The 15,571-nt window shown below is 36.3% G+C and overlaps 1 protein-coding gene across 1 annotated transcript; it reads left to right on the top strand.

Moving 5' to 3' along the window:
• Position 1: 1 nt before the first annotated feature.
• Positions 2-3,241, top strand: LOC111615470 (the record flags this gene model as incomplete). Its single annotated transcript, XM_023356876.1, has 1 exon — positions 2-3,241. A coding segment is annotated over one exon (2,964 nt), but the record flags the coding sequence as incomplete, so codon positions are not given.
• Positions 3,242-15,571: the final 12,330 nt, after the last annotated feature.

A 15,571-nucleotide genomic window follows, 5' to 3' on the forward strand; every position in this document is an offset into this window, starting at 1 on the left:
GGATGAAATCAAAAGTTTACTGTTGCCAGGTCAAACATCGATGCACCGTCATGATGTCACTGCACGTGTCTTTAAACAAAAATTAAAATCTTTGATGAATTTGATTACACATTACTCGGTATTTGGTGAAACGCGTTGTTGGCTTTACTCTGTTGAATGGCAAAAACGAGGTTTACCTCATGCGCATATTTTAATTTGGTTGGTGGATAAAATACGCGCGGAAGAAATTGACAAAATTATTTCAGCGGAAATTCCAGATCCGAATGTTGATCCAGAATTGTTTAACATTGTTACTACAAATATGATCCATGGTCCATGTGGCACTCTAAACATGATGTCGCCATGTATGGATAATGGAAAATGTACAAAACGTTTTCCAAAACCATGTGAAACTGATACTATCACCAATATGGACAGTTATCCATCTTATCGACGTAGAGACGTAGACAATGGTGGTCAATCATATGAATTGCGTCTGTCAAATGGTGTGAGAGTAGATATTGATAATCGCTGGGTAGTTCCATATTCGCCATTGCTGTGCAAAACCTACAAAGCGCACATCAACGTTGAACTATGCAGTTCGGTGAAGTCTATCAAATACATTTGTAAGTATGTTCACAAGGGTAGTGATAAAGCTATATTTGCTGTTCAAAATGTAAACGACAATGACGAAATAACACGTTATCAAATGGGTCGATACATAAGTAGCAACGAAGCTATTTGGCGCATTTTTACGTTCCCTATACATGAAAGGGATCCTGCTGTTATACATTTGGCTGTGCATCTTGAAAACGGACAGCGTGTTTACTTTACAGAAGAAACTGCACTACAACAGGCTTTGACGGCTCCAAAAACAACTCTTACTGAATTTTTTAACCTTTGTAGTCGACAAGATGCTGTTGGTCAATTCGCAAGGACGTTGATGTACACTGATGTTCCTAAATTTTTTACATTCAATAAACAATCAAAGAATTGGGAACCGCGGAAACGAGGCATTCCAGTCCCAGGATTCGCTGATATATTTATGACAAATACTTTAGGTCGATTATATACAGTTCATCCTAAGCAACGCGAATGTTTTTTTTTGCGTTTATTACTGGTTAACGTCCCTGGACCGACGTCCTTCCAATATTTGCGAAAAGTCAATGGTACTTCATACGACTCTTTCTTCGATGCGTGTCGTGAGTTACATTTATTGGAGGATGATAACCATTGGGATCTCACACTTGCAGATGCAGCACTGAGCTCATCTCCACAACAAATTCGTCAATTATTTTCAATAATATTGACAACGTGTTTTCCGTCTGATGCATCTGCTCTGTGGAACAAATATAAAGACTCAATGAGTGAGGATATTTTGCATCGGACTAGAATTACTAATCAAAATCTTAATATTGAATTCTCCGCCGAAATATACAACGAGTCATTAATAATGATTGAGGATATTTGTATTCTTATTTCAAACATGCCGCTCATCCATTTTGGAATGCCAGCGCCGAATCGCCCAGCAGTAGACATCATCAACAGCGATGTTCAACGTGAACACCAGTTCGATAAGACTTCTTTGGCTACTTTTGTTGCGGAAAATGAACAATTGCTTACTGCTGAACAACGAAATGTATATGATCAAATTAACGTTTCAATTGCAACACAACAAGGTGGATTCTTTTTTTTAGACGCTCCAGGTGGCACTGGTAAAACATTTATTATCGCACTGATACTTGCGCGGATTCGATCTCAAAATCATATTGCATTGGCCATTGCTTCATCAGGCATTGCAGCAACGTTACTTGATGGTGGACGGACTGCGCATTCAGCACTTAAATTACCTTTGAACGTTCATACAAATCCCGAAGCTATGTGTAACATAAAGAAGCATTCAGGCATGGCTGAAGTTTTGAGAAAATGTAAAATTATTATCTGGGATGAATGTACAATGGCCCACAAGCATTCGCTTGAAGCTCTCGACAGGTCCCTGAAAGATATCAAAAATAATGCTCGGCTTTTCGGTGGTGCTCTACTGCTGCTGTCTGGTGATTTCAGACAAACATTACCAGTCATTCCACGCGCGACATATGCAGACGAAATAAACGCATGTTTGAAAGAATCTTATCTATGGTCAAGTGTCACTAAATTATGCCTTACTATTAATATGCGCGTTCGACTTCAAAATGATCCATTAGCGTCAGGATTCTCTGAACAATTGTTAGACATTGGCAACGGAAAAATTCAATTGTATGAAGATACACAATATATTCGACTTCCAGAGAATTTTTGCAACATGGTGGCTACCAAAGATGAGTTAATAACAAGTATCTTTCCAGATTTAAGACATAATTATACTAATCATGAATGGCTGCGAGAGCGAGCTATTTTAGCCGCAAAAAATTTAGATGTTGACGCCATCAATTTTAAAATACAACAGTCATTGCCTGGTGATGAAATTACATTTAAATCGATTGACACTGTTGTTGATCCTGAAGAAGTTGTCAACTATCCTGTAGAGTTTCTAAATTCACTAGATTTACCTGGAATGCCACCACATAATTTGCGACTTAAAATTGGCTCACCTATAATTTTGCTTCGAAATTTAAATGCCCCAAAATTGTGTAATGGCACACGATTAGTTGTAAAAAAAATCATGGGCAACATTCTTGAAGCCACTATTTTGAGTGGAAAATTTCAAGGTGAAGTTGTACTTTTACCACGGATCCCAATGATTCCTTCAGATTCGATTATACCATTCAAACGTTTACAATTTCCAATCCGCTTAGCATATGCTATGACTATAAATAAGTCACAAGGCCAAACAATGACAATTTGTGGCTTAGATTTAGAAAACCCATGTTTTTCTCACGGCCAATTATATGTTGCGTGTTCCAGAGTTGGAAAACCATCGAATTTATTTATTTATACACCTCAGGGTTTAACCAAAAATATTGTACATCCAATGGCATTACGATAAATTAAGTTTTTGTAAATAAAAAAATATATTTTTTAAATAAAATAGTTTGAGTGTAAGCTTTTTTACCTTTAATTAAAAAAAAGTTGAAGATTTCATTACACATACTCACACGCTATCGATTAGTCTAATTGTAATAAATTTACATGTAATGACGTTAGATATTGTCATAACATTTGAATAATAATTTTCATCAAAATGGTCCAGAATGTTTTAGCTTATTAAATAAAGTTTAAAATTTTCAAATTAAAGACGTGTAGACAGGACAACGTCTGTCGGGTCCGCTAGTTAACAATATAAATTTTTATTATTCATTTGGCCAATAAATTATAATGTGGTCAATATAACAATATAAATAATTCAGTATACAGTTGTCCCTTGATAATCCGACAGGTATGGGACCAAAGAGGTGTCGGATTACCAAAATTGATTACATATTTGGCATTGTTTTACTAGCAGTAGTCTACAATATTCCCTACTCCAACTGTTCGAACAGAACTGCTCACGGAAAACACACGAAATGTGTGTCATCGTGTAAGAATTTGAGTGGGGAGATTCACGTCGCGACATGCTTCTGTGCAAGCAGACACGTAACGGGGACGGGTACCTTGACAAGAGGTGCGTCGGACTACTGAGCATGTAGGATTAAAAAACGTCGGACTATCAAGGGACAGCTGTATTTGTAATAGGAATTTATTATTTCAGGGGCTTATATTTCTCGAAGGGTCGCGAGTAGGGGTATGGTTCCTTTGACTTTATTGTTAGTACAGGGGTCTAACAGTTTGGGGGGGTCGCTACCACTTCATTCGGAGGGTAAATCTTACCATTCGGACTTTAACAGAGGTGTAGAGCATATTGATAGGAACAAAAAAGTCTAAGGAATCGTGCCTCATGAAAATTTGTAAAGAACGCCCACTAGGGAGCGTCCCGGGCTACTAGTTTAGTTATAAACGAATCGTTCGAAAAGTCTAACTAAATAAGAATAACGATGACGTCATTCTCGTTTAACTCGTTCGACTTCACGAACGTACCCAGTATATATACAAACGTACACGTATACATACATCTAATGAAAATCATAATTTACCCTAATGGGGATCAGTCTTTCCCCGCACCGCTTTCGCATAACGGGGCTTAGATACAATATTTTTTACAATGACTTATACGTTAAATACAATTATACAAAACATAAAAAATAATAAAATAAAAAATAAATAAATAAATAAAATAAAAAAACCACTGAGCAACTNATAATCCTGTATACTGTTTAAACAGTGGGTACGTTCGTAAAGTCAAACGAGTTAAACGCGTTAGTAACGAATCGTTCGAATAGTAGTAGTCTCACCCAGTGCGCATGCTCTGCAGTGATGACGTTTCGAACGAAACTCTAACGAAGTTCACGAAGGAAAAAGTTAGTTCACTTCGTTAAGAAAATGGCGCCCGACGATATCGATGTTTCTAAATCTACTCGAGTGTTTAAATTGTGAATTAAAAGGTGAAATAATTGAAATAACTGTCCACCAGAAGAAATTTAAGAAAAAATATTTCGGATAAGGCTGTACTAACAACATTCATATCTTCGATTTTAGAAACATCCATCTATATATATAACCCATTCATTTCGTGTCCGTCCCGTAACCGTTTCATAACGGACACTAGAGGCGCCCCTATCGTGTGTTATATTTCAAACATTCAAATTAACAATTTTAATTCTTATTTAAATNGTATGATAATGCGATAAATAACTAATAATTCTGCTCTGCTTTTAAATGGCCTAATCTCTTTCATGTCGTAAATAAAATTGTATAATATTTATTTACATCGAGACATTAGACATCTCATGTTGCATTTGATTAATATTTATCATCATAATTAGGGTTTCTTATTTCCCGGGAAATTAGCCTCCAGCAGGAATACGTTAAAAATAATTTCTTTTCCCGGGATCCCGGGAAATTCCGGAATGAGATAGTTTAATGAAATTTTATATGAATAAAAAAAAGATCACACAGGAATATCATAAATTTGAATAATTTAATTTATTTTCTAGTAAGTAACTAAAAGTGTAGGGCTAATCTTACCCATATGGACATGTTAGGCTCAATTAATTTATGTTCTCCTACATTATAAGATAAAAGTAAAATATAGCGTTTCATTGAGAGTTTTAATGATTACAAAAAAAATACTATTTTATTTCTAAAGGTGAAATAAAAAATAAACTAAAGTGCGATGAGTGATATTTACTTTCATGGGGTGCTCCGCTGCGCAAACACAATACATAGATATTACATGAACTAACATATAGACACTTCTAAAACATAGGTAATAATATGCAGCATGAAACCTCAAAATTTCTCTGTTAGGTGAGTNTTATTTAATAGTTCACAAATCACAATCCTGTATACTGTTTAAACATTATACAGTATATACAAACGTACACGTATACATACATTTAATGGGAATCAGTCTTTTCCCGCACCGCTTTCGCATAACGGGGCTTAGATACAATATTCTTTACAATGACACACTTTAAATGCAATTATACAAAACATAAAAAAACAAAAAAAAACCACTGAGCAACTTGCTCAGGAAAATTAATTACAATTTAACCCGAGTTACTTTGCTCTGTATAATCTTCTTAAAAAAGGTAACAAGCTGCCTATACGTCTGTTTGTTCCTGATTAATTGGTACACACCACAGGGCCAGCGTAACTCTTCTTCCAATACAACTATTTCGATATAATATCTTTCAGATGTCCATTCCAAGCAATCATAAATAAAATGGTCCAAAGTCTCCATCTCCTCTCCACATACACATTCATTTTGTTCATCCAAATAAAACCTGCTCCTATATTCTCCAAGGCCATCGTGTTCCGGAAGACAAATCATAAGTTCACGCTCTCTCCCAAACCACTTAAGATGGGAGAGTCTTTCATCAATATTTGGGAGTAAGTCAAAGGTTTCCTCTCTTTTACACTATTTGTCCAAATCTGTTACCATTTTTCCATAATTTTACTTTTTAATGCCTTCTTTCCCCAGGACTGTGGAATTGTGTTAAACACTTTTTCATTACCAGTGGCTGCTTCTTTGGCCAGAAAATCGGCCCGTTCATTCCCATATATACCGACATGTGCTCTGACCCATTTAAAATAAAACTTCTCTATTAGACCATGTTCTCTGAGTTTTGTCTGAATACTAAAGACCTGCTGATGTTTACATTTACGGTTAGTAAGGGCCTGAAGAGCACTGCGACTATCTGTATTAATACAGATACCTTCTTTCCGTTCATGTTTTATACATTATTCAACAGCTTTGTCTATGGCCAATAACTCAGTTTGATAATTGGAGCAATATGCTTCCAATGTAACTTTGTCACTATAAATTTCTTCATTATGCTCATAAACTACGAAAGCGGCCCCAGTGCCTGAATCAGACCTAGAGCCGTCCGTATATATATCAGTCTTAATTAGGTCATTAGCCAGCAGCCTTACCCTTACACTTTCAGCTGGGTGAGGCAGTTCCTTTACTAAGATATCTCGTTCATAATTATTTAGATCAATTGGAATATCGATCCTGTTATCCTCTCCGCCTTTCTATAGCCAATACCTCTAAGCTCTTTCTTCTATTATTAATTCAAGAGGCGCTTTTCCCGCCAACACCATAAGAGCCTCCGTAGATGTAGTCTTAAAACACCTTGTAAGCTTTAAAAGAGCAGTCCTTTGAACCTGCTTAAGGCACCTCATCTGATTTGTATTTCTGACCTTATTACTCCACACCGAAGCTGAGTAAGTTATTATTGGTATACACTAGGGTTTCTGAAACGGGAATTCGGGATCCCGGGATCCCGGGATCCCGGTTGTTTTTTTAACCCGGGAAATATCCCGGGAAATTTTTCTTATCCCGGGAAATCCCGCAAATTTCTTAAAAATTCACTTTTTTTCTTATTTTGTGTTAAGGTTGAGGAGTTTTGCAAATAGAAAGCATAATTAACTCATTCACTGCCAGAATACATTTGTATTTATTAATTTTAAACCTACCTATTAGTTTTTTTAAATTTTTGCTCGTTATAGCATGTCACAAATGGTCAATAATCAATATATAGCTTATTTGTGGCATGACTATAAAAATTCTTTACTTGTCGGAACCTGTAATATCTGGAATAATTGTGCTTACGCTGTCTTGAGTTTTAACCATGCCCAGTAGCTTCAATAAATGCCTGACGCCAGATTGTGCAAATTGGGCAAGGATACAAACGAGTACAAAGTCTGCAAGTATGAAGTTTTTCTTCATAAACCTGATTATTAAAGCCAAATGAATTGCCGAATTATCGAGCTCTAAGCTTGATGCCGCTATTAAAGCAGCCAAGGTAGACAAATCAAGAATACTAGAGAGCGAAAGAAGTACTACAATCTCGAAAACGAACTCGAAAGCTTCCAGGCTACAGGTGAAAAAACACATAATATCTGTCTTCTCTTAAATGCATTAAACACTATTCCAATCACATCAATTGAATCGGAAAGGGCATTCTCGGTGGCAAGACTTTTCATTACTAAAATAAGAATTAGAGTGAGTTATCGGAGTATTGACCATCTTTGCTTTTTAAAATCTTATAAAAGTTTGCAATATTTTGTATTATATTTTATTTAAAAAACGAAAATTACCTTCTAAATTAGAAGTTGCTTTTTTTTAATTTTTAACTCAATTCAAAAAATTTTTTTTTGTTGTTGTTGTATGCAGTTTCCAGCAAACTTTAATTAATTTTTTTCTATTTGTGAAAATTTCTACGTTATTTAAAGGTAATTTTTATTATAGGCCTATAGACCTAACACAGCATTATTAATATGATTTTGGAGGTTACAAAACTTTAAAATTACTTTAAAAAATGGAAAATAATTATATTATTTGATTTCAAGATATTTTGTATATCTTAAAAATAATTAATTCTATCCCCGGATTTCCCGGGATCCCGGGAAACAGTTCACTTTTATCCCGGGATCCTGGGACAAGCAAAATACCGGGAAATGAGAAACCCTAGTATACACATACCATCGTATATAGCTTCCATTGCTTCTGACTTGAGCCCCCAGGTCCCATAAGCAACCTGGGCCAACTTATTATATTACATTTTTTTAACTGCTTTACATGCATATTCCAGCTCAACCTGTTATCGATAATTACACCCAGGTATTTCATGTTATTCACCACCTCAATCTTCTCATTCCTCACCCTTATAATTGGCGGCCTCTTCTGCAAAGCCGAGGTGAAGTCCTTTGCGAATATCATGATTTTTGTCTTTTGTGGATTAAATGCCAACTTGGCCTCTTTACCTCTGATCTACATCTTTCAGTAGGCTTCCACACTCCATCTCTATGTTTCTACAAGAATGCCCAGAGCAAATTATAATTATGTCATCGGCATATGCCGTGCATCAAACTCTTCTCCTCAATATTTTTCTTATTATACTATCAAATTTAAGTCTCCAAAAACTGGGCTCGGACTTTGAGCCCTGCGGGCACTCTCTTTCTAGTACCTTCTCTACACTTAAATGATTAGAATTATACTTCGCTTTCCACTCTTTAAAGTAATCCTTTACAAGATAATATAGATTCATTGGACAATTGTTAGTCCTTAAGTGGTGGAGAATCATTTCCCACCACGCAGTGTCAAAAGCACTTTTAATGTCTAAGCTTATAGCTACTGCATATTTGGCTCCCTGCACTACTTCTCTTATATCTTTCACAACTTTACTTATTGCGTCCTCTGTCGACCTTCGGGCCCGAAACCCAAACTGAACCTCTTCAATTTTATTATCATGCTCCCAATGCCACATTATCCTTTTAATCATTAGGTCATCTAAGACCTTCCCCATTACGGGCAACAGGCTTATCGGTCTGTAACTTCCAGTGTCTGTGAAATTCGTTTTCCCAGGTTTGGGATTATCACTATTCTTGCCCTTTTCCATATTTCAGGAAATACTCCATGCCTTAGACATTGATTATACATCGTGAGGGACAGACCTCCCACATTTTTCTTACTATTTAAATCACAATGCCATCATCTCCTGGGGCCTTATTTGCTTTTATGTTATCTATACTCTCTTTAACTTCTTCAGCTGTAAAAGGAGGGTCTTCCCTCTTTTCATATACCTCCTCTATCACTTGTCTGATTTTCCTATGTCCCTCGTTATCAATAGTCCTGCTGTCTTCTGGAAAGAATTGATCCGAAAGGTAAAAAATTGTTTCCTGCATCGAATTAGTGTACCCACATTGGGTCTTGACTGTTGTAGTTATTGTCTTAGATTTTATCTTTCCTGTACTGAGCTTGAATATAAAACTCCATGGATCACTTGAATTTTCCTTGCAATAAGCTTTCCAAAAATTTAACTTATAATCCTTAATCTTTTGTTTATAATGATTCTCAAATCTTAGATACGCCCTTTTCCTCCTTTCCCTTTCCTTCTGATCTCAGCAATGCTGAAACCTTCTTCTTAACCTGTTATTGTTCCTCCTCAAGAAGGTAAGATCCGCATTCCATCACGGAACCAAATGCCTCCCCTGTCTCTTCTGTGGTATACAGTCCTCACATATCTCATTAATCTTCTGAATGGCACTATCTATATTAGCCTGTACCTCCCCCTTTTCCAAGCAATTCCTATTTATTAGTTCACTGAGTTCATTAATACACCGGGCCGAAAACTTTGTCCAGTCCGCTCTGTTTATATCAAACTTTTTCCCTTCAATTCTCTCTCCAACTTTTGAGAGTTGAATCTTAAAACTTATCGGCGAATGGTCACTGAGACAGCTTTCCGCCTTAACCTCCCATTTACCTATCCATTTTAGACCTTTACTATTACACATCGTTAAGTAGATCCAACTTTGTTTTCTAGGCCCAACAGACGTTGGAGGTGATGCCGGATCATTAACCACATGCAGCTCACGCACTGCTAAAAAATCTGGGAATTCATCGGCCTCAGTATCCTGCAATGGGTCTCCCCAGACTGGAGAGTGGACATTAAAGTCCCCTCCTATAATAATAGCCTATCCTGTAAACTTTTGCATTATCCTTTCAATGCTGTTATAGGTTTCGGCCATCTCTTCTCCGAACGGGCGGTATATACAGTACTCACAATTATAATCTTCTGACCAAAAACGATTATCTCACAACATACACATTTATGATTACTTATATCCTTATGAAAAAGGATATCAATATTGGAATTAGAGACAATCACTGTTGCCAAAGGCCTCTCTGCCTCAGCCTGAATGACTTGAAGCCTTCTACTTAAACTAGCCACCTTCCCTTTAACCGAATATGGTTCTTGAATTAATGCAATCTCAGCTTTCTCCAGCCATTTATTCATCTCTGAGGTCGCCGCTACTGCCTTTTGCAGATTCGCTTGAACTACAGTGATCTCTTCTCTTCTGTCAATAATGTTCATTTCCATAATCTGTTCTACTTATTGTAATTGCTTTAATCCTTTGGACTATAGGACACTTTCTGTCTAAGGCGTTATGTATCTGTTTGGTTTTCATTTTTGCAATTTGTACACATTCTTATCGTATTCCTGTTTGGACAATCCTTATACCTATGTCCATGGCCACATTGACTGCAGGTGGGGGTCTCTTGTTTACATTCACGAGCAAAATGACCCATTTTACAGCAATTGGAACATTGTACTACTAGTAGCCAGGGACACCCCCTAGTGGGCGTTCTTTACAAATTTCCATGAGGCACGGTTCCTTTGACTTTTTTGTTCCTATCAATATGCTCTACAGCTCTGTTAAAGTCCAAATGGTAAGATTTATCCTCCGAATGAAGAGGTGGCGATCCCCACCAAACTGTAGCCCCCTGTGCGAACAATAAAGTCAAAGGAACCATACCCCTACTCGCGACCTTTCGAGAAATATAAGCCCCTGAAATAATAAATTCCTATTACAAATATACTGAATTATTTATATTGTTATATTGAGCGAATAATAATTTATTTGTCAAATGAATAATAATAATTTATATTGTTAATTTAAATAATAATTAAAATTGTTAATTTGAATGTTTGAAATATGACACACGATAGGGGCGCCTCTAGTGTCCGTTATCAAACGGTTACGGAACAGACACCCGTTGAATGGGTTATATATATAGATTGGTACAAAATCCTCAACTGGGCACCTCACCCACTGCACATTTAACTTTTTTATTCTTAATAATCCATTCCGTGTCTTAGGCTTCACGTCTACCACCCAACTGGTGGTAGGTCTATTCCTTCCTCCCAAGGCAAACCTAACCGTAAAATCTTGATTAAACTGTTCCAGCTCTTTATAGAGGTCTGATATACCCTCATTCTGTTCATACATATACTTCGACAGTTCCATTTTGTCTATTTCCTTGGGCACGGCGTGGATGATCACCTTCGGTAATCTTTTCTTTGGCTTCCTTGCTATCATGCCAGGGATTATCTCTACTGCCTTCTGTAGTGTTTTTTTGTCTTCATTCTTATCAAGCTCAATTGCCACTGCATCATTCCTTATTCTTTATTAAACTTTTAACCCCAATCTTCAAAAGATGAGGCGTAATGTTATCCTTTATTATCTTCTTAGTCTGTTCTTTGTTTTTGACAGCCTCAATAGGTTGCACAATAACAACTTCTCGTGGTTCAACCATCTTCTTATTTACCAATAGAACACTTGCCACTACCTGAGCAAAAGTTCTTTCATCTTTTCTTACTTCTTTACTGTTAATTTCATCCAGTTTATCCTTTATACTGGATACCATCTTGTAGATATCATCTCTCCCAGACAATAAATCTATTGTCCTCTAAACCTTTTCCATGATCTGCGAGATGTGGTCGTTCGAACCGATATTTGATCCGGAATTAGCTTTCGAATATTGTAGCAGTTTAGCTTCAAACTGCTTAGCAGTGATGACTGTTGCATCCTGACCCTCCTCCCGCTGACTTGCATGGGAACGGAATGGGCTCGAGTCCCGCCTCTTGCTCGGACTCGAGCCCATCTACCTCCGAAAACACGGGTGAGCGCGGCCCCGTGTTCCCGCTGATGGTGGCTTAGAAGCCATACCACCAAATAGCGGGCCTCGCCACAAGAAGGTAAGCAGTCACTTTCCCAGAACAAGCGAGTAAAAAATCAGACTCTTCCTTTCTTAAGCGAGGCCTTGAGATTCCCGGCTGCGGCAAATGTTGAATATTGTCGCTATGGGAACACGGCCGTAGCTATGACAACTACCGCCAAAAGTTGAAAATTTTTCCAGTGAGGCAAAAATTTCAAAAACTAAAATCGTTCTATAATAATAACTAATTGAGATAACTTTCCCAAAATTTTTCATATCTATTCTGAAAACATTCTTTTTCAGATGGTACTTTCAAATTTCAAAAATAACTTAAACTGGGCCCGATACAGTCCTCCAAAACCCGCCCACACTGGGTATAAAAAGTGACTAAACCTCACTTAATTCGGGTCCTACGACCTCAAAATTTTCAGACAGTACTCACCACCGGGTGTACAATAAAAGTTTACTTTCAGTTCCGGAAGATCGGCCACCAATGTCCTGATGACCGGTCTACGAACTTGCACTACTTCGAATCTTCGCAGCTACAGAAATCTCAACCCCACACTCAAACTGATGACATCATCACATTCTACACATCAATACGAATCCAAAGATACTACACACTTAAGTAAAGATACGTAATCCTCGAAAAACTTCGCGATTATCCAAGAGCTCACAAACTCGCGTAAGCGTCGGAAGAACTCCCCTCAAGTTTTGTCAATTTCAATGTAATGTAAGTTTCAGCTTTAGTTTTTTCAAGGATATGTTCTTCAATAATCTAAGATACAATATGTTTACATTTTTTATATTGTCCGTGGCCATCAACCTAAAGATGTGTTAAAAGAGAACGATTTCAGATGAATGTTTTTAAACAATCTAAATGAAAATTTGTCACTCAGTTATCAAAAAGAATTTTCTTTTTTCTTTTCTTTTGTTTAGAAATAGGTTTTAGTTTATTTATAATTGTTTCCTTTTTAAATTTGAGAAATGATCAACTTATAGCCTAGTTATTAGTATTAGCCTATACAAAATTATTAAATTATTCATTCTGTACGAATAGAACGAAAATCAGACAAACAGATGCTTCGTATTTTTCAACAAGCGAAAAACTGAAAGCTTTTGTTTAACACTTTCTGACATATTTGATTGTCATCAGGGCCGTGCGGTAGATTTTCTAAGTATAATGCAAGTCTTCGAAATGCCGCCCCTTATATAAATTATTAGTCTTATATAAGCTATAATTCTTATTATTTGGTTTATCTTACCAGGGCCGTGCGGTAGATTTTCTAAGTATGATGCAAATCTTTGAAATTCTGCCCCTTAAATGTTTTTTTATGCCGCCTCCCCACGGTGCCGCCTGATGCGGTCGCATCTCTGCATCATAGCACGGCATGGCCCTGATTGTCATAACGTGTTTACGTGATGGATTGCGTTTTAATTAAATACAGCAGTATTGCATGTTTGTAGCTCAGAGATCCATTATGCATGTAACTATAAAACAGTCTGTAACAGTCTGTTTTTGCATCATTACAGATAGAAGAGGCTACATATATGTAAAGATTAAACTAAATATAAAAAACCACCTTTCTACTGGAGTGTTTAAATCTCTTTACTAAACGTTTTTGGCTGCATTCATGAGCCTTCGTCAAGTAAATTGTATTCGAATTCGTAACAACATCGAACACTTCTTTACAAATTTAAAATGGAATAATAGCTGAAAAGTACGCGTTAACCAGAAGCAAAGGTACTGTACGTTAAAAAGCGAAGGTGAATCTTGAAAAAACAAAGGAAATGTCTAACTAAAACCCGTGACATGCCATTGGTGGTTTCAGAGAACAATTGTAGAAAGAAAAATATCATTACTATTGGTCCTTGAATTCGGGTATGTTATGGGTTTCGCATCTCCGATCGGACGTTCTAATTGGTCGTGATCTCCATCCTATACCTTTCCGGTTGGCCATGATTCCAGACAAATTCAAAGATCAAACACTGGCTAAAGATGTTTATTGAATTTGTTACGAATCCACCCGGAATTCAGAGTCAAGCATTTTTTCTCGGTTGTAAATATTACTAGTGCATTCGCGTGACATTTGGTTTTATTATACATTTTATCATCCCATTTTCGCGAACGTTAAAGGACATGTTCAATTTCCCGATCTCTCACCATATTTTATTTACTAAGAGCATTTTATTTAAAACAACGTTTTCCTTTAAAACAGATTTTGGTCGAATTTTCAGACTCTGGTCGAAACTACACAATTAACTATTTATATTTCGAAGCAACGAATCAGCTTTTTAGCATGTCACCGACTTTATTTTCAGCTTTTGATTACTAACAGGTACATTTCATTTAGTCACGATAGAGAACTATTGATTTATCTCAACACTCCTATGTTTGGAAAGTTCACTATTGTTCATAATATGATATCTATTTGTAGCTGCTGTAGTTTATCATGCTGTTGTATCGGATATGCTATTGTAGGTCTATTCTACTGTTAACTTAGATAAATAGCTTTATTTGTACTAGCCTTTGATTTTATTGTAGAATATTTAGCGTAAATTATGTAAAATTTCAATTAAAATCAATTTTGAAAAAAAATCGCTAAACTGAATATAGCTCTCTGCTACTAAATGAGTCCATCCAAACAATACATACTTGTAGCAATGACAATCTTGCTGTCTAGCAGTCATTACGAGTAGAATTACCACACTGCCAATTCACTCAGTGACAAATAAATATATATTCATACATATGTTTGTTAATGAGTGGCCTAAAAATAGCCTCCTCGCCACACATCACAGGAGTGCATTATCTATCAGCCACAGTTACCATTAAACAGCAAGTCCTAAGTAACTGAAACAAATTTTGATTATCTTGATTTATTTTTGTCATCAAGATTTATCCTAAACAAATGCTTGCCCGATTAAGCGATAATTCTATAAACCGAAATTATAAGTTAACTAAGATACCAATATGTAATAGTATTATATATTTACGTATTTACTTGAATATTTCCTTTACATGTATGATATGTAATAAAAAAGGGGCTAATGTGGTGTCCATATTTTTGTTATTTTGTAAATAAACATAACATTATTCTAAAAGTAAGCATAAAGTTCTAAAGCTTCATATTCAATTACAGATCTACAAGAAAAAGATAATACGACTTGTGAGAATGGAATATTGAAGAATGGTGAATGTAAATGCAACTTAGGTTCCGTTCATGAAAACAATAATAAAGATAAATGTGTTCGTAAGTATATAGATTATGAATACCGTCGAATCCCCTATCACACTGTTGATCAACAGTGTGATAGGGGATGTTTTTTATGAATTCCATGTTGTACGAGTCGCTTAGACTACGTGAGCCGTTCACAGCCCGGCACACGTATTTGTAAAATCTAAGTGACTCGAACAACATGGAATTCATATAAAACTGAATCATCAACAGTGTTATAGGGAGTCGACTGTATTTTAATAATATGACCGATCATTTAGATAGAGAATTTTGTACAGTAAAATAGAAATATACTAAATTTAAACCAGAA

The sequence above is a fragment of the Centruroides sculpturatus genome, unplaced genomic scaffold (assembly GCF_000671375.1).
Source record: "Centruroides sculpturatus isolate CEXI.00-Female unplaced genomic scaffold, Cexi_2.0 scaffold2222, whole genome shotgun sequence".
NCBI lineage: Eukaryota > Metazoa > Arthropoda > Arachnida > Scorpiones > Buthidae > Centruroides > Centruroides sculpturatus.